The sequence below is a fragment of the Aspergillus karnatakaensis genome, assembly GCF_047715665.1.
Source record: "Aspergillus karnatakaensis strain CBS 102800 unplaced genomic scaffold BJY04scaffold_56, whole genome shotgun sequence".
Lineage (NCBI taxonomy): Eukaryota > Fungi > Ascomycota > Eurotiomycetes > Eurotiales > Aspergillaceae > Aspergillus > Aspergillus karnatakaensis.
In genome coordinates this window covers 241851-258701 of record NW_027395768.1, presented here as the reverse complement: position 1 = coordinate 258701, position 16851 = coordinate 241851, and the positions used below count along the sequence as shown (strand labels likewise).

Sequence of the window (16851 nt, the reverse complement as noted above, 5' to 3'; positions counted from 1 at the left end):
CAGATTCTTGTTGAGGAAAGATATACCTGGAAGTAAAGGTGTAGCGACGCCGATGGAGCAGCAATACATGGAAGGATGTCGGTAACAGACTTGATGGATTAGACGAAAAAAGCATTTTCGGCAGGAAGGACGGCCGCCTGAGCTCCTGTTTATGAAATTGTCCAGTTGCTAGTTAGAAAGAACACTGGTTGTGAAAGCATGGCGTCAGTAGTGCCCAAAAGCAGGAGGGTACTTTCCAGTTCGGTGCGCAGCTTGCCATGTCCTTTGCGAGGTGTATTAGTAGATACCCATTCTGCGCAGCATACCCTTGCTAAGCACCAAAGACGATAGACTGGGATGGTCCGCTACTATACAAGCTCGATCCTGTAGGCAATGGCTGGGGCTCTGGAGTTGCCTTGTGCAAGCAATCTTGGACATGGAATTCAAAGCCGAATGGTGGCTTGCAGAGAAATTTTGAGCACGCCGGTAATATAACAATGGCTCTTCTTCTCATGATTAGGCTCATGATGACAGACACCTGGGCTGGACTATCGCCCAACCCGATTGGGAATGCCTATGCCCTCGATTTATGAGACTACTTAGGGCTACCAAGATAAGATGGTGGATTCATCTCGCGGCGGGTCTTACCATCTCGGTCTACTATTTGCCGAGGACGTCAACCTATCAAACCTACGTGTCTATAGGTTCTTTTGCCTACTTCAGCAATGAAGATTGGCAGGACCAGCAATATGAAATATGTGGGCAACCACTCTTTGCGGCCGTTACCTGGATTAACTATTCTGAGGGCTCGTCGAGCAACAATGCTACAATAGCGTACTCCAGGCCATTGATATTTCATGCGTTCATTAGGTTCCTTAACTCCTCCGACCCATTGCCGGCGCAAGAGAGGAAATGGAAGCAGCTCTCAATGCCTTTAGTGAACTACGTCTGAGCAGCTTCAGCAAAGTGTTTCAACACACCCTCCAGTCCTATTACCTGCCCAGCAGGCATGCATTGATTGGTTAGCCTATCTGTGGGATTAGTGTGCCAAGGAGTATCGGAAAGAGCTCATGGTTCCTCTGCGTCAGCAATGCGAACTGGTGAGTAGGAGTCCCAAGATCACTCAATTCCGAAAAGAAGAAAGACTGTTCTAGTTCATTCCATACTAGGTTCAGACGTCATGGCCTGCTGTATAAGCTTATTCACCAGAAGCATCCATCGTGCATCGACATTCTGGACAGCCTGGTACCGCGAGCATTCTGATTGAGCAAGCTTGGTGCGGGAACAAGAATTCAGTGGAGGGCCGCTTCCAGGCTAATATTGGGCGACCAATGTCCGCTATATGCATCGACGCTGGGCTGTAGTCCATCTTAGCGGATCTTTAAAGTAAGTAGCACCTAGCTCGCGGATTATGAAGCGGCTGACCTTGCTACCTACTGAACATAAGTCAAGAGACACGGTCATATACGGGCTATAAGAGAGGTCAAAACTCTGTAGATACCGGTGCACTATTCTTCATCTGCAAGAGACAGCAATACATATATACACTACATCCTGGGTAAGATTCCTCTTAAAGAGCCACACGCACAACCAAGAGACTAGGATCTACTTAGCGGAGCTATAGGGCAGATAGCCAAGTACATGAAGCTTTTGAATTTGAAGTACCCATTCATCCCAACCGTCCCAATGCTACGACGCGAGCAAGACGCTGAGAGTAAAGCCTTGCGGGATGGGATAGCCTGACGATGGACAATGGCATAGCGGGGTATTAGATGCGCGATGAGCTGATGGAAAGACTGACCGGTTTTGTTTCGGGCCCGATTTTATCTCGATGAGGGAGGAAGACACGGTTCGTTTGCGTGGCTTCGTGCCCTTGGATTGTACTCCACTCTAGGCTTGATGGATAGTGCTATTGTCAAAGATGTTTCCGCTGGTCTCTCTGCGGTCTTCTGTTATGGGGTGTGTGTGTCTCTTGGGTCTCGATGCGGATCGTCAGTGGCTTATTCTGGGAAGAGGATGGGTGGAGAGGGAGCGGGTTGGAAGAGCAAGGGAAATGCGGCCTGGCTGTATCAGGCCTTGTGGATCGAAGAGAGAAATGAAGGGGCTACACACGTAGCTAGTACGTGGGCTATAGCCAAGTACATGGCTTTTCGGTGGTAGTTGAATATTTATGAACGCCAGCCGGTCGCATGTATCTAACTTGCTGAACAGAATGTTTATGGAACGAAGAGCGAAAATGCATATTATGCTTTGCCGAAGACACTGTATACGTAAAGTAGGCCATCATGACCCCGGCCGAAAAGCCTCCCACGCAACCCCTCGATAGTACTGACTTCCTTTAGACCCCGACTTGGGCGGAGGGGGCTGGATGTCCATTAGCTGCCAGTTTTCAAGACCAGGGTCTTGAATATACCGGTCCGTGCTCTCCAGAACAACAAGGATCTTGACACCAGGGAAAACGCCTGCAGCTACCTCTTTGGCAAGATGCAATATCTTCCTCGTGAAATCAAAATTTACTGATTGGATAACTATATAAACGCGCTTGAGACGCGTCAAGATCACGCCGAACTTTGCCCATAAAGTCTGATATGGCATGTTGGGTGGCCAAGGCTTGTGTGATTCGAACAGAGTGGGGTTGGGTTGAAGGGCGCAGTAGACGAGGAGTCTGAGTAGATCGTATGGGTTTGTTTCCGCGGTCACCTCACGAGACTTGAGCTGCCACAGAACCTCATACCTGCCATCCTGCTGTCCCTCTGCCGCGTTGTACGCAAGGAGGTGGTCGATGAGTTCGGCGGTTAGGTCTGATGCCCTCGGATCGGCGCGGGGTTGGGGACGCAATATCAAAGCCTTGGGAATTGTCGGGTCTTGTATCCACCATTGTATCTTGAAAAGGAGGCGTTCGCTGTCACCAGGCCACGGACGCCAGGTGCCTTTTCGTCTGGCTATAGCAAGCTGGATTTTGAGGGCTTCGTCTATCTTTCCGGCGGTTTCAAGAGGAAAATTTTTGTCGGACGCAGGTAGCACAAGCGGAGCAATTTTTAAAATGACGTTGTCGGAATCATCGCCTTGTAGAGAGTGGATAAGTAATGTAGGGGATAGCGGTCGTGGGCTTGTGCTTGGTTGAGTTGTATCAGTCCTTGTGATGCGTGTACAAGAACTGTCTAACTGTGCATTCCGCCTATCAATTACGGGAGCTGGGGGCTGTGAAATGGGGGCGGAAGTTTGCGAAAGAACTGTGGGCGCGAGTTCGACTTGATCGACCACTGGTGATGGGATATTGAGAGCAGGAAAGGTAGGGGTGAAATTTGCTTTGGAGACTTGGACCGCTGATTGACCGGGAGAAATGCAACGGTCACCATCGGTAGCTGTCACTGGTGGTGGGGTTTCATAATAGGGAAGGAAAAGCAGGAGTTCTTTGGTGTATGCTGCTGCCACAGCCGCCGCATACCCTTGCCACTGTTTATTTTTATGCGAGTCGGCATAATCACATATACCCCGGACCACCAAGCACGGGAATATATCCATTAGGCCAGCAGCCTCAGTCTCAAAGCAGAGGATGTCGTGTTCCTGGGCAAGCTGATCCCTAGTTGTCGCATCTTTGATAACCTTATCTCCGGAGGCTATGAGGCCGTAAAACACCCGCGGCCGAGTATCTGGTCTCGCAGCCCTCTGTTTTATCTTCGATTGGTCGCACATGTGACAGTCACTGTATGGGAAGACGTGAGGGTAGCCGGAGAAAAACAGCTGATCGGTGTCTGTGCCGGGATAAGGCATTGTCTCTTGGAGCAAAGGGAGGCGTTGCAAGGCTTCGTGATAGTACTCGAGAACCTGGCTAATGGTATGGAAATGGTGCGCTTTTAATGCGCAGAGCGTTCTAAGCACCGCATCCGGAGGCTTGCCCAGTGCCCCGGTCAGCATGGTCCGGCCCCCATCGACAATCTTCCCACGATCGTAATGCACAACTCCACCGTATCTCCCAAAAGGCTCGCTGACGACAATGTCGCCAAGTCGGATATCGTGTTTGCCCGGGGCTCCTCCCCCAATCCCGACCATAAAACATACGTCGATTGACTCAAAACTATATCGCATGTGGAAGGCAGTCGCCGTGGCGGATGTTGTTCCATAAATGCCAGCTGGAAGACAGGTGATGACGATTGTATGCTGACCAACTCGCCCCAGAATGTACTTGTTGTGATCGTCTTTGCGGTTGGGTAGTGGAGGAAATGTTTCATCGAGCATCGCGGTTGCTGCGGCCATTTCGACAGGCAAAGCGCAAATCCACCCGATCCGGAAGTCGCTGCGACTCGCGGGCGCCATCGCGAGCAACTCCGACGAAAAGAGGTCGGTCGTGGGAATGCTATCACAGCGGGCGGTCGCATCACGGCAGGAGTTGAGGTGTAGTCGACATCCTGCCAGCATTGTGCATGTCATGTGAGATCGTGATACGATGCTGGTCCAATAACCATCGAGATTTGATGGAGGGGTACGCAGGCGAGGCTGATCGAGTCTCTCTTAGCCTTTGGTGTCCTGGAGTCTCTTCAACCGCCCGAGACATCACTAGGAAAGAGCTCGTGGTGACCTTGGAACTTTGAATTTGGGTCACTGCTTCCTGACCATGTCTCGACGAACAAGACGACCCGCTGGTCTGCCAAATTTCCCTCCACTCGCTCCTGAATCAGTCTCTGCCTTGGATGATTACAATCCCCTCGACGCATCTCTTCGTCAAGACCAGCCACCCGCTGTCACGAGTGACGACGGCGGTTCTGGATCCGAGGGAAGTGTGCCAGCACGAGCAGCCAGAAGAGACCCATTCCCGGTTCAACCGGCAAACCCGCACCGCGATACTCGGGCTCTCGGTGGATATACTGTCCTTTACCACGTCGAGTGTTCTGGCAAAGGCATTCACAAGCGTCACCGGTCGAGTACGGTGTATTTCGATCTTCCTAACCTATTCGAAGGGGATAGCAAGTACAGCCAATTGAGGGGACAAGAGATGGTTGACGATCTACCAGGGCTCCTACAACAACAACCAGGTGTGAACTTCCTTGTCAACAAGTTTTTCGACTGTGATAAATACCAGCAACAGCTTGCACCGCTGTTCGAACCGCTGCCAAGGCCCAATGATCCTATGCTGCCCAACTCGGTCCTGCCATATTTCTTCAGTCTCCAACGGCATCGCCAGGAGCCGCCCGCCTCATATGAGACACTGGAAATCACTTCCGACACGTTAATCGAGGCGATTATTGCTGTGACAGGCTTGAAGTACGAGCATGTCACGAACCTCGAGCACTCTGGAAATATGGCCATGTTGAAACATCTCCTCTACGCCTATGATCAACATAAGATAGAACGCAACTTGGGTCTATCGACAGTTCAACGCCGACTGCTGGACGAACTGATGAAATATATGAGGGGATCCTGGGAGCAAGATTATCAAGAAGCCGATCAGCTGATTTCCGATGGCAGCATAAGTCAAGAACACGTTGCCAAATTATGCAGTGCCGATGAACTCATGGTGACCCACGTGGACAGCCAGCCTCGGGCATATATCATTGAATACCCACCCAAGAGCAGCACATGCCCGCTGACTCTGAATGTTTGGTACTGGAAGGTTGATGGCAAGTTTCGCAAGAAGAAGGATCAACTCATCTTATTGTGGCCCCATGCCGCTGATGACGTAATTCCAATTCAGGACCTGGCAGTGTATCCCTTGCGATACGCCTCGCCTGAGCTGGTCCGACAGCTCACAAACAGGGGCGAAATAATCTGGAAATGCCGTAAAGGGCGGTATGTCTCCTACGATGCACCGAACGGGCCGCAGGGGTTTTAGACGGTAAACATCCAGCAACCTACTTACGTCAAGAGTGATCAACTTACTATAGTAGGTCAATCCGCGGTATATGGTTGATCTCAGGGCCCATCAGCGCATGCATGCAGTATCCGAAGACGTAACCCACCAGCCGGAGCATGAGCTGGGTAGTGAGGCCATGGATGCTGAAGAACCTCCTAACGATAAATTCATACTATTGCTGCCGCACGAAATCAAAGGGTTTGCTTTCAACGACAAGAAATGGAGTAAGCATCCGGACAATCCCACCCCACTGCATCGGTGGCGCTCAGTATCTGACACGGTATAGAAACACTCCTGGTCGACAGAATCAAGGATATTGAGTGGAACGATAAGGCATTCGATCTGCTTGTAATGCAACACGACAAGAAAGAATTAATTAAAGCTTTGGTTACTGTCCACACAGCGTCGACGAAAGCGACTGACATCATCGAGGGCAAGGGGAACGCGTTGATTATCCTCCTTCATGGCGGCCCAGGCACAGGCAAGACACTCACAGCCGAGTCTGTCGCAGAATTGACCAGAAAGCCGCTGTATAGGGTGACATGTGGAGATATTGGTACTAACGCAGAGGAAGTTGAAAAGTATCTAGACGCTGTGCTTTTAATTGGCACTATCTGGGGTTGTGTTGTTCTTCTTGATGAAGCTGACGTGTTTCTCGAAGAACGCCGGGAGACTGATCTAGAACGAAATGCCCTCGTCTCCGTGTTCCTGCGCGCCTTGGAGTACTACGACGGAATACTCATCCTGACATCAAATCGCGTGGGGACTTTCGATGGTGCATTCAAATCACGATTCCAGCTTGCAATACACTACCCCGCCTTGGGACTCCATGACCGATATGAGATATGGCACAATTTCATCAAGGGTCTCAGCAAGACTATGCCGGAAGCAAACATCGACGAGCTAAAGAGTAAGATCGGTGACCTTGCAACAGTCAACCTGAATGGGCGACAGATACGAAACGCTGTCAAAACAGCAGTACAGTTAGCACAGTTCCGCCTCGAACGACTGCAGTATAAGCACTTTGAAAGGGTCATCAAAGTTGTCGAAGATTTCGAACAGCATCTTGACACCAGTCGAGGTTTCTCCGATGCCGACTGGGCTTGCTCCCAAGGTCTTCGACCAGAACAGTGAACAAGGGACGACGAAAATTGTATCCAATCATATCGGAATATATCTATTCGTTACCTACCTGCAGCCGCATGGTCAGCGCGTAACCCCAAGTGTTCATTGGCCGGCTGAATACAGGCCCCACGCATCACTGGCGTAACTAGTTATACCACCCCGAAGCCGTACAGTGGGCAAGGCGATAGACATATCACCTGACACCCAGGCAGCTTATTACTCATCTCAGTTTGTGCGAGCCTCATGGATATCCGCGTAAAACACCCCACTCATCCCATCGCGCTATCCGGTTGTCTGTATTTGAACCATTCCCCGAACACAAAACATAAAGGCTCGGTTCTCGCAATAACGTAACTCCTTCGTTTTTTACTGTGAGCCAGCATACAATGGGTGGTGAGCAAGCTAACAGTTAGGTGCGATCGATCTTAGCCTTACCGGTCATCCGGACCCCAAACCCGACTCGGATCGATCGCCATACCCAGACGATCGATTCTCACCAAGTTATCCGCCAGGAGTTAGTGAACTAAGGGACCAACTGGATCACCTTCGACATAATATCCAGCGTCATAAGAGTCGATATGTACGATCGCCGTCACGAGTGTTTCGTCGCACATCTGATGAGGCCAGATCAGTATCCGATGATCTCTCAGATAAAAGGCTAATTCGACCTCCTACCATATCTGCCCATAAGTACCGACCTCGAGCCTGGCATCGTTCTCTCGCATCCGATATTGAGGTTGAGGATAGTGATAATACCGTGAGTCGCTGGGCTCGCGCTGGGTATGCCAAGAAACACATCGCAGGCACTGCGCGCGAACTGCGTTCCATGGATGATACGGGACGATCCAGACATACAGATGATACTGTAGAAGAGGAGTACTACTACGACGTCGGGGAGGCTATACAAGACCCTCATTCTCCGAAAGAGGATGGGTCGCCTTCTTGGAAATCGGCTTTCCCAAATCATGAAGGCATGAGGCCTCAAGTCGGAAACAGATTAAATCCAGGAGCTTCCGATAGTAACAAGAAGAATGGTCGCAATCAAACCAGAATTTGTATGTTCTACTGCTAACATTCTTGTATCCTGCGGGAAGTGCTTCTGACAGCACCTTGTCATAGAGCCTGCGAGAACCCGTACAACGATTGATACAAATGAATCACAAATACGGGAGCGGTCCCCGTCTGCGCGCACCACGGCTCCAAGAATTGCAATCAGGTCAACTATATCTCAAGATTTGTCGAGACAGGATAAGGATCAGGGGGCTAAGTTGCAGTTTCTTCGGCGGAAGATGGAACAGACCCGGCGAACGTGCATTTTCGATACGGTAGTCTCACCGCTGCAAGACCTATACGAGGTATACCGGCTTGACTGGGGGCGCTAGGAGCCAAGTCAGCCAACTCAGCCGACATATATGATGTCGGCTGAACAAGAAAAGAGTCCAATTTCACGCCCAACCAGCCGTGAGCATTTCACGGTAGCGGTGTTCTGCGCCTTGCCAAAGGAGGCTAACGCTGTGAGCTACCTATTCACCGAGACCTGGGCTCAGCCAATGTATGGAAAGGCCGATAAAGACGAAAATACATACACTCTGGGCAGGATTGGTGACCATAACGTGGTTCTTGTGCACATGGCTGGCATGGGTAAGAGGTCTGCATGCCAGGCAGCCTCATGCGCTCGGTCAAGCTATCCAGGGATTAAACTAGCTCTTGTTGTTGGTATCTTCGGTGGACTACCGCGTGGCGATGGACATAATGAGCTTATACTAGGCGACGTTATCATTAGTGATGATATCGTACAATATGACCTTGGTCGGCAGTACCCCGGGACTTTTGAAACTCGATCAGGCCATGAAGTTCGTCGTCAGCCACCAAGGGAGTTTCAGAGCATACTATCAAAGCTCAAGTCCACTCGTGGGCGCACAGCATTCGCCGCGAAAATATCTCAGTATGTTAGGGTTCAGTGTAGCGGCCTTGCCCCTGAACCTGTCAAATACCCCGGCTATGATCAAGACGAGCTTTTTCAACCTGAATATCGCCACGAACATCGCGAGCCCTCTGCATGCAACTCGTGCGATGGTGACGAAGGAGAGACAGTTCGAATATGCGCCAAAGCACAGACTCTCCCATGCGACAGCCTCAAATGTGACAAGAAGTTTCTCGTCAAGCGCAAGCGCTTGGAATTTGCCCTCAAGCACGAGGCTCCGCTCCCGGAAGTGCACATCGGCCCAGTCGGGTCAGGAGACACAGTCATGAAATCGGGACTCCATCGCGACAGGATCGCCGACCAGCATGGCCTTCTTGCCTTTGAGATGGAGGCTTCCGGCGTCTGCAATGTCTTCCCTGCTTTGGTCATCAAGGGGGTATGTGACTATGCCGACAGTCACAAGAACAAGAGTTGGCAGGAATACTCTGCTCTTACTGCCGCTGCTGGTATGAAGGCGTTTCTGGAAGAGTGGGCGGGCTAGGTCGGGTAGAGTGCTTTGGTGGGCTTGTTATGCTTAGGTGGATGGGGTACCTTACTTAGCTGCCCAGTACACTCACAGTGTCCCGCTAGGGTAATGAATCGGCAAAATAAACCTACATCTGCATTGCGCGCGTTGACGTACGAGGTTCAGTTGAAAAGGAATAGAGCTCAGAACCAAGACAGCCCTGTAGTCTTGAAGGCTATTCTAGTGTAGAATCTGGGGTAGACGAAAACCCCTGTAATCCCGCGGTATGCCTAGTTATAGCGTCAAGCGGACAACATCTTGTCATGGATACCAGAGGCTACTTATGTTCCGGTCTTGACGCTACTTCTTATCATACAGTGCCACCCGACGTTACTTACAACTGAAGGTTTGTCGGCAATTCTCCGTTCAGCCGGGCACCTATAGTTGAGCCGCGCGACTTGGGAGCGTCTAGGAACTTGGGATAAAGGACCCACTACCAATCACGCTGCACAGAAACCAGCACCTAGATCCGATGTCAAGGCTTAGTTTCGAACAGTCTTACCTTGTCTCGGACACGACATATATTTGTCACATTGGCCAAATGGGGCAAAAGGGAAATCCATTGACCAGGTTTCTCCAATGCGGGAGAAATGCATAGTGATCTGAAGAGTTAGTGAGCGATATGTCCTGGGCATCATGATCTGGTTGACGGGATCCGCACAGACGTCAAAATATCTATTCCTCACGATATCTCGACCAAGGATGAGGATCAGGGGACTCAGCTGTATGTTGTTTTGGTAGAGGCTGGAGTACCCTAGACCTAAATCCTGAGACGCCGCTTTTTGCTAAATATAGTCATTTACCCTGGCCCAATACCTGATCTAGTCACTCTTGCCGAATTTGATTAACTCAGTGTCTCCTTCTCCCGCGTCGGCGCCTGCTTTGTGTAGATAGAGCTAGAAAGCTGACATACTGCATGGACTGTTTTACCTGGCTAGAATGGCCACTTGGGCTTCATGCACCTTTCAAACCAAAACTCCGCAGAACGGAGGGTCGAAACCTCTCTGTAAAGCGAGATTGTCGTGTTGGTCAACTGGCGCAGTGAGAAGATCGCGTGGCTGCTCCTCGGGCCGAAGTTCCTCGGTAACGGCATCCTTTGCTGTCTGGGCTTGATAGCCCAGAGAGCCTGCCTTCTGTTGAACTGAAGCATTGCCGGCTCTGGTTTATCAGTTTTGCACAGAAGTAAAGTCTTGTTGTGGAGTCCTTAATCTCCACCGACCTTGGGTTGGGGACTTTATGCGACGGGCGCGGGGTGTCTGGGGTTATTCTACCTCTCCTCACATAACCTGCGACCAGATCTAATTCAGTTACGGGACATGCCGGGATGGTGCAACGTCTTGGACTTGATAACCTGGTTCAACTCAGGTCACTTCAATCCCAGCACAATATACAGAGACGACAAACTCCAACAGCACTCGGACCGAAAGACCAACGCAATTAGCCTCTCGCTTCTGCTACCCCTGCCCGAGAACGAGTGCCAGTCAGATAAGCATAGGACTGGTCTTACCCCGCAAGGATCTAGCCACCCAAGGGCTGACACCAGTCAATCAACACCCCAACCTTCTCCCGCCAAGGCAGCTACCTGTCATACCTTTCTTCTGTGGAGCTTGAGGGAGCTCTTCTATTTGCTAGAGTGAGGTTAGCTCCAGCTTGTGGGTGTTAGCTAGTCAGAGAGTATGACAGAGCCCCTCCCCCGCATGTCTCGAACCGAAGAGCTGGGGTCTGGGGTGATGATCCAGCCTGAAGGAAGCGAAGGGATGCGAGAGGGCTGAGACAGCGCCAAGGTTATCTTGCGTTTATATAAAAGCCTTTCGTCACTTGAGAATAGTCTCTACCACCCAAGTGCACACTCACTGCTCTACCCCTAACACCACTATTTTGAAATAGCGCACAATGGGCGTCGAAACCGAAATCAAGTCCGAGTCGGACCTGAAGCATATTGAGAGGGGGCTATCGTCGAACAACTCCGACTCGGCTCTCCAGTATGACGAGGCGAGGGTGAAAGCAATCAAACGCAAGGTCGACATTCGACTCTGTGTGGTCGTGGCTGTTATGTATACGGTCTGCCAGATTGACCGGGTTAATCTCGCAAATGCGTGCGTCGTCACATCCGGTCTACCGGACTGCGTTATGCTGACCGGCCTATAACTAGTGTTGTGGCAGGAATGGGCGCCGAAATCGACCTCACTGGGACAAACTACGTGCATCCAACCCTACCTCCCGCCGCACTCAAACCTCACTAACAACCCACTTTTGCATCATAGTCCACCATCGTCGCCGTCTTCTTCCCCACATACACCGTCTTCCAACCCCTCATGACCGTCCTCGCCCGCAAAATCGGCCCGCGCATCTTCATGGGCTTCATAACCGTCGCATGGGGCCTGGTCATGGTAGGAATGGGCCTCGTCAACGACTGGCAGCATCTTGCCGCACTACGTGTGATCCTCGGTCTCTTCGAAGCAGGTCTATTCCCTGCCGCCGTGTTCCTGATTAGTAGTTGGTATGTCAGACATGAGACGGGAAAACGGATCGGGTTGTTTTATCTCCTGGGGAGTGCGATTAGTTCGTTTGGGGGGATCCTTGCTTACGGCGTGTGTCTTCCCGTTCCCTAACTCTTACACGGTGAAATATACTGATGAGATTCCAGCTACAACAAATGGATGGCCTCCAAGGCCACGCTGGCTGGCGCTGGATCTTCATAATCGAAGGCGTGCTCACGGTCGCCGTGGGATTGATGGGGTTCGTTCTGATTGTGGATTTTCCGGAAGACGCGCGCCGCACGAAATGGTTCCTTACGAATGAGGAGATTGATATCATGATTGATCGGGTGGAGAAGGATCGTGGTGATGCGCATCTCACGCCGTTTAACCTTAAGGAGTATCTCGGCTATGCGCTGGAGTGGCAGGGGTGGTTGCTTGCGGTTAATTTTCTGATGACTGCTATTGTTATGTGAGTGCCTACCCGCTGGTAGGATATATGGATGGGGTGGGTGCTAATAATTTGGGGGTAGATATGCGGTTTCGTATTTCCTGCCCATTGTGCTCATGCAAGGGCTGGGTTTTGACGTTGCGGAGGCTCAGACACTGACTGCACCCGTGCGTACCAGACACCCCCATCTGCATAAATATTTAATTACTGACATGGATGACTAGTGCTTCCTCTTCGGCACCGTTCTCGGCCTAACAGAAAGTTACTTCAGCGACAAGTATAAATCGCGCGGTATCGTCGTCGTCATCAACGCCGTCCTGCAAATCGTCGGTGTCGCGCTTCTCGGCTACGCGAAGCAGAACGGCGTGCGGTATTTTGGCGCGTTTATTCTGACTGGCTCCTGTAATGCGAATATCCCTGCTGCGATCACGTACCAGACGAATAATATCACGGGGCAGTGGAGGAGGGCGTTTGGGAGTGCCTTGATTGTGGGGGCTGGTGGTGTGGGGGGTGTTATTGGGGGTTTGGTGTTTCGGGATAGGGATGCGCCGGAGTATAGGTTTGTTTCCCTTTCCTTTAGTTAGGACTCGTGCTGATGCTGATGTTGATACGATACAGGCCCGGACTGTGGACGTGCTTTATCGCGGCGGGTATCACGGTTATCTCGGTCGGGATTACGACGTTTACGATGGGGAGGACGAATAGGAAGCAGAGGGATGGAGGGGTGATCTTTAATACCCCTGGATTTAGGTTCACGTTGTAGATGGAAGGTTAGGGCATGGGTGGTTGGGCCCTAGAAAGTGCAAGGAAAGACAGAAGATTAGATCGACAGATTAGGTAGCATCAGAAACTACAGATATATAATGGAGCTTAAATCGACATTCGGATCTTGACCAGATGATTGCTATCGTAGCTGCCGAGCCAACTCCGACAGTCCATTTCCCATCTCGCGATAGTATGGCGTGATCTCCAATCACCTTCCATCTGACGAATTGCGACATCCCCAATGGCAATAACACTGCGGGGAACAGGACGTCTTTCTCTCCTCGGAGATCCGTTCGAGACGACCCAGCAACGTCCATACCCAATTTTCACCATCCAATGCCCCTCAGCTAACCACCCCAGACCCATGGAGGAGGCAACGCGGATCCGCAAGCGCATCCCTAAGTCGTGTCGCCGCTGCCATCGACGAAAGCAGCGATGCGTTGGCGCGCCAGTCTGCGCAAACTGCGAACTCGCGAACCAACCTTGTGTACGGAGTGATAGTGTACCTTCGTGGCATCATGGCATGTCGAAGGGCGCTTTGGCACAAAGGATTGAGACGTTGGAAGCTCAGTTAGCCGCTTTAACAGAGGGTGGTGATGGGTCAGAGTCTGGAGAACGAGAGCATAGCCAAGGCCAACTTCAACATCACCACCAAAGTCCACACCGGACGAACCATCCAGACCATGAATCAAGACATGCAGACCAGTCCCGCCCCCAAACCGCAACCGAAACCCAAACAACACCCGTAAGCTCCACCTCAACAGACCCTGACAACCACGGCGCCGTAATGCACTTCCTCATCCAAGGCCACGGCTACGCCAACAAAGTAGAAGGTAACTATCTCGGCCCCTCGTCTGGCCTAGCCATCGCCGAAAATATCGGCCGCATCGTCCCTGGTGCAGTCTGGAATACTATCCCCGCAAACGAAACACACGAATTCATCCCTCCTTCCAGCGAGAACGAGACAACAGGCCCAGCAGGCGTACCAGACGATATCATCGGGGCCAGAATCCTAGACGCATACTTCAAAAGCATGCACATGCGCCTCCCCTTCCTCTGTCGATCAGAGATCTACGACCTCCACGCAAACCGGCACCAACCACCGGGCCCGAGCACAGAAGAACAGTTCGCCAGGTTCAAAATCTTCATGGTCTACGCTATCGGCGCCGCGATCCTCAAAATGACAGAGATGTACGACTCCACCCCACCACGGAACTACTTCGTCACGGCGATGCAATTCCAGCCGTCACTCCAGGAATCACTCTCCATCTCCAGCATCGAAGCACTCATGCTTCTGGCTATGTATAACCTCCAATCCGCAGCGAGCTCCAGCGTCTGGTACATGATGGGTCTTGCGATGCGGATCTGCGTGGACTTTGGACTCCACCGCGAAGCGTCTTACCGGAGACTACGACCGTACGATGCCCAGCGCCGACGGAGATTATTCTGGAGCGTATACCTCAACGAACGAGCCGTTGCATGGTCGCTCGGTCGACCATTCAGCATCGCCGACGAAGAAATCGACGCAGACCCGCCAGCTGACATCGACGACAGCCTCACAGCCGACGCACCAGACGATCTATTCCGACATCCCAAAAGCCCACTGGAGCAATGGAACGGGCCGAACATCCGCTGTTGCATCACCTGCATTGGTCTGTCACGAATATCTGCCAGAACGAGAGCGAGAGTCTACAGACTAGACCGTGACCTCCCGGCCCTCCTTCCTGAAGTCCAGCCGCTTTTAGCATCTTTGGATGAGTACCAGAAGAACCTGCCCGCGTTGTCAGCATACGAGGACGATTTCATCAATATGCACATCCACAGTGCGCGACGGACACTCCTCCATCCGATATTAGGCATCCTACCACCCGACGACCCACTCGCAAGAGAATGCCTCTATGCCTCCGGCCAAATGTGCCAGTATTTCAAGCGCCTGCGGCAGCGCGACTCAACCTGGTATTCATTTTTGTTGATTAATACGGTGTTCATGGCGGGGTTAACGATTTGGTATATTTCCCTCCCTCCAATCTTCCTCACCCTTGCAATACCCCGATAAAATCTAGGTTGGATATACTCACGCTTTGAACAAACAGTCTCTGCCTCTTCCGCTCCCCTCGCCTGTGGACAATCCACGTCTCCAACGACCTGCGCGCCTGCTCCTCCGCGCTCTTCGTCATGGCCGAGCGCCATCCCTCCGTGCGGAAATACCGTGATGCTCTTGAAACAACGATCAACCGGGTTATGGATTATGTTAGTGATAGTCAGAGCCAGATGCTTGTTGCCGCGGCGGGGCCGCATTCTGCGTTTGCGGAGAAGAGTCGACATGCGTCTGGATCTGGGTCGGCGTTTATTCCGGAGACAACGTATACGCTTGATCGCGCGCTGACGGATCCGCCGACGCCGGGGTTTTTGATTCCGAGTCCGCAGGCGAGTCGTGGAAATGGGAATGGACATGGACATGGGGGTGGCAATGGGGTGGAGACGCCGAGGACGCCGGAGACGGTTGATGGGAGGGCGCTGGGGCTGTTTGTGGAGGATTTCTGGGCGGGGGATGCGTTTGGGTTGCATATGGGGGAGTCGTTTGGGTTGAGGGTTTGACTTTGGCTTCGGGGCTGTGCAGTAGTTAGCTCGCTTCGTTGACTGGCTGTTACCTAGCAGTGGGTATGTCCCCTTTAGGTGCTGGGTGATTAGGTATACCGGTATTAATCACATGCTTAAACTTCGATTGCATAGCCGTATTCTGAGCTATCCAGACTTGACCTAGTAAAGCCATGACTGGTGGTGGGGGGGCGGCAATACTACGTAATGCAGGTGTGGACGTGGTAGTATACCCTAAAAAGGAATCACTGCTTTCGCTGACGGTAGCTTCGCAAGCTAGGCGCGGCGATTATCTGGAAATGAATAAGAAGAGAGAAAATAAACTAGTTCAGGAAAATCTAGATTACGGATCTATATTAAGTTTTAGCCTAATTAAACTTCTTTGTTCAGCCCCACATCTCTGTAATATCTAGAGAAGGATGTCTAAAGTATAATGGATGAGATATACACTCCATCCCGAGAAGAATTATGGTTCCGTTTCGCAGATATAGGAAGACTGATAAGTGTCCGCCTAGGTTGCTGGGCCTGATCAGCTTCACCAAGATCAACCACTCTACCCATGTCTAGCAGGGCCGAGTCCAAAACCTGTAACATGGCTAGAATGACAGCATGGACTTGTCTAAAACGGGCGTGATGCGAGGCTACAAGGCTACGGCTGATCACTGGAAGGCACTTGAGAAGGTTAACTATGCTCGACACCTGGCAGGACCAGCGACGCTCTGAAATCTCACTAACAGGGACCATACTCTTTGTAGCAAGGCTCGATAGGTTATCATCAATAAAAAAGACCGACTCAGCCTCATGGTCAACCCAACCTTATCTCCTCCACGCCTCCCAGTTTCTTAATGGCGTGGAGATTGTGTCTCAAATGACCAAGACCTGCTATCTTCGAAACCCCGTCAGCCACTGCAGACCTGCAGCTGAAAATGTTATACATCTCGGACCCATCGGCCCTAGACCTATCAGGAGCTCCTACATGACCAGGCCCACGAGGCTGTGTATCCTATCACACAGCGTCTTGAAACTCAGTTGCTGATTCGCAGCCACGCTCTCCCATGGAATCATTAATCTGCCTGGGCTGCCGGGCACGAACTAACACGATGAGGCTATCAATAT

General features: G+C 51.5%; 6 protein-coding genes across 6 annotated transcripts; 5 read left to right on the top strand and 1 right to left on the bottom strand.

The window, feature by feature from the left end:
* Positions 1-2707: 2707 nt before the first annotated feature.
* Positions 2708-4296, bottom strand: BJY04DRAFT_210015 (nucleoside phosphorylase domain-containing protein; the record flags this gene model as incomplete). Its single annotated transcript, XM_073714197.1, has 2 exons — positions 2708-2881; positions 3352-4296. 2 exons carry the CDS (start codon positions 4294-4296, stop codon positions 2708-2710), a joined length of 1119 nt encoding a protein of 372 aa, XP_073567260.1.
* Positions 4297-4502: 206 nt separating this feature from the next.
* BJY04DRAFT_129057 (uncharacterized protein) lies at positions 4503-5854 on the top strand. Its single transcript, XM_073708456.1, has one exon. The coding sequence runs from the start codon at positions 4595-4597 to the stop codon at positions 5807-5809; it is 1215 nt and encodes a 404-aa protein (XP_073567259.1). The 5' UTR covers positions 4503-4594; the 3' UTR covers positions 5810-5854.
* BJY04DRAFT_230756 (ATP-binding protein) lies at positions 5855-6964 on the top strand (the record flags this gene model as incomplete). Its single annotated transcript, XM_073719360.1, has 2 exons — positions 5855-6054; positions 6117-6964. Exons 1-2 carry the CDS (start codon positions 5880-5882, stop codon positions 6962-6964), a joined length of 1023 nt encoding a protein of 340 aa, XP_073567258.1. The 5' UTR covers positions 5855-5879.
* A 1105-nt stretch (positions 6965-8069) lies between these two features.
* On the top strand, positions 8070-9899 carry BJY04DRAFT_129005 (5'-methylthioadenosine/S-adenosylhomocysteine nucleosidase family protein). Its single transcript, XM_073708455.1, has one exon. It carries the CDS (start codon positions 8368-8370, stop codon positions 9418-9420), a length of 1053 nt encoding a protein of 350 aa, XP_073567257.1. The 5' UTR covers positions 8070-8367; the 3' UTR covers positions 9421-9899.
* Positions 9900-11337: 1438 nt separating this feature from the next.
* Positions 11338-13135, top strand: BJY04DRAFT_222189 (major facilitator superfamily domain-containing protein; the record flags this gene model as incomplete). The annotated part of the gene is made up of 7 exons (XM_073717331.1): positions 11338-11540; positions 11597-11645; positions 11709-12035; positions 12092-12393; positions 12455-12539; positions 12597-12931; positions 12991-13135. 7 exons carry the CDS (start codon positions 11338-11340, stop codon positions 13133-13135), a joined length of 1446 nt encoding a protein of 481 aa, XP_073567256.1.
* A 366-nt stretch (positions 13136-13501) lies between these two features.
* Positions 13502-15735, top strand: BJY04DRAFT_222188 (transcription factor domain-containing protein; the record flags this gene model as incomplete). The annotated part of the gene is made up of 2 exons (XM_073717330.1): positions 13502-15144; positions 15231-15735. 2 exons carry the CDS (start codon positions 13502-13504, stop codon positions 15733-15735), a joined length of 2148 nt encoding a protein of 715 aa, XP_073567255.1.
* Positions 15736-16851: the final 1116 nt, after the last annotated feature.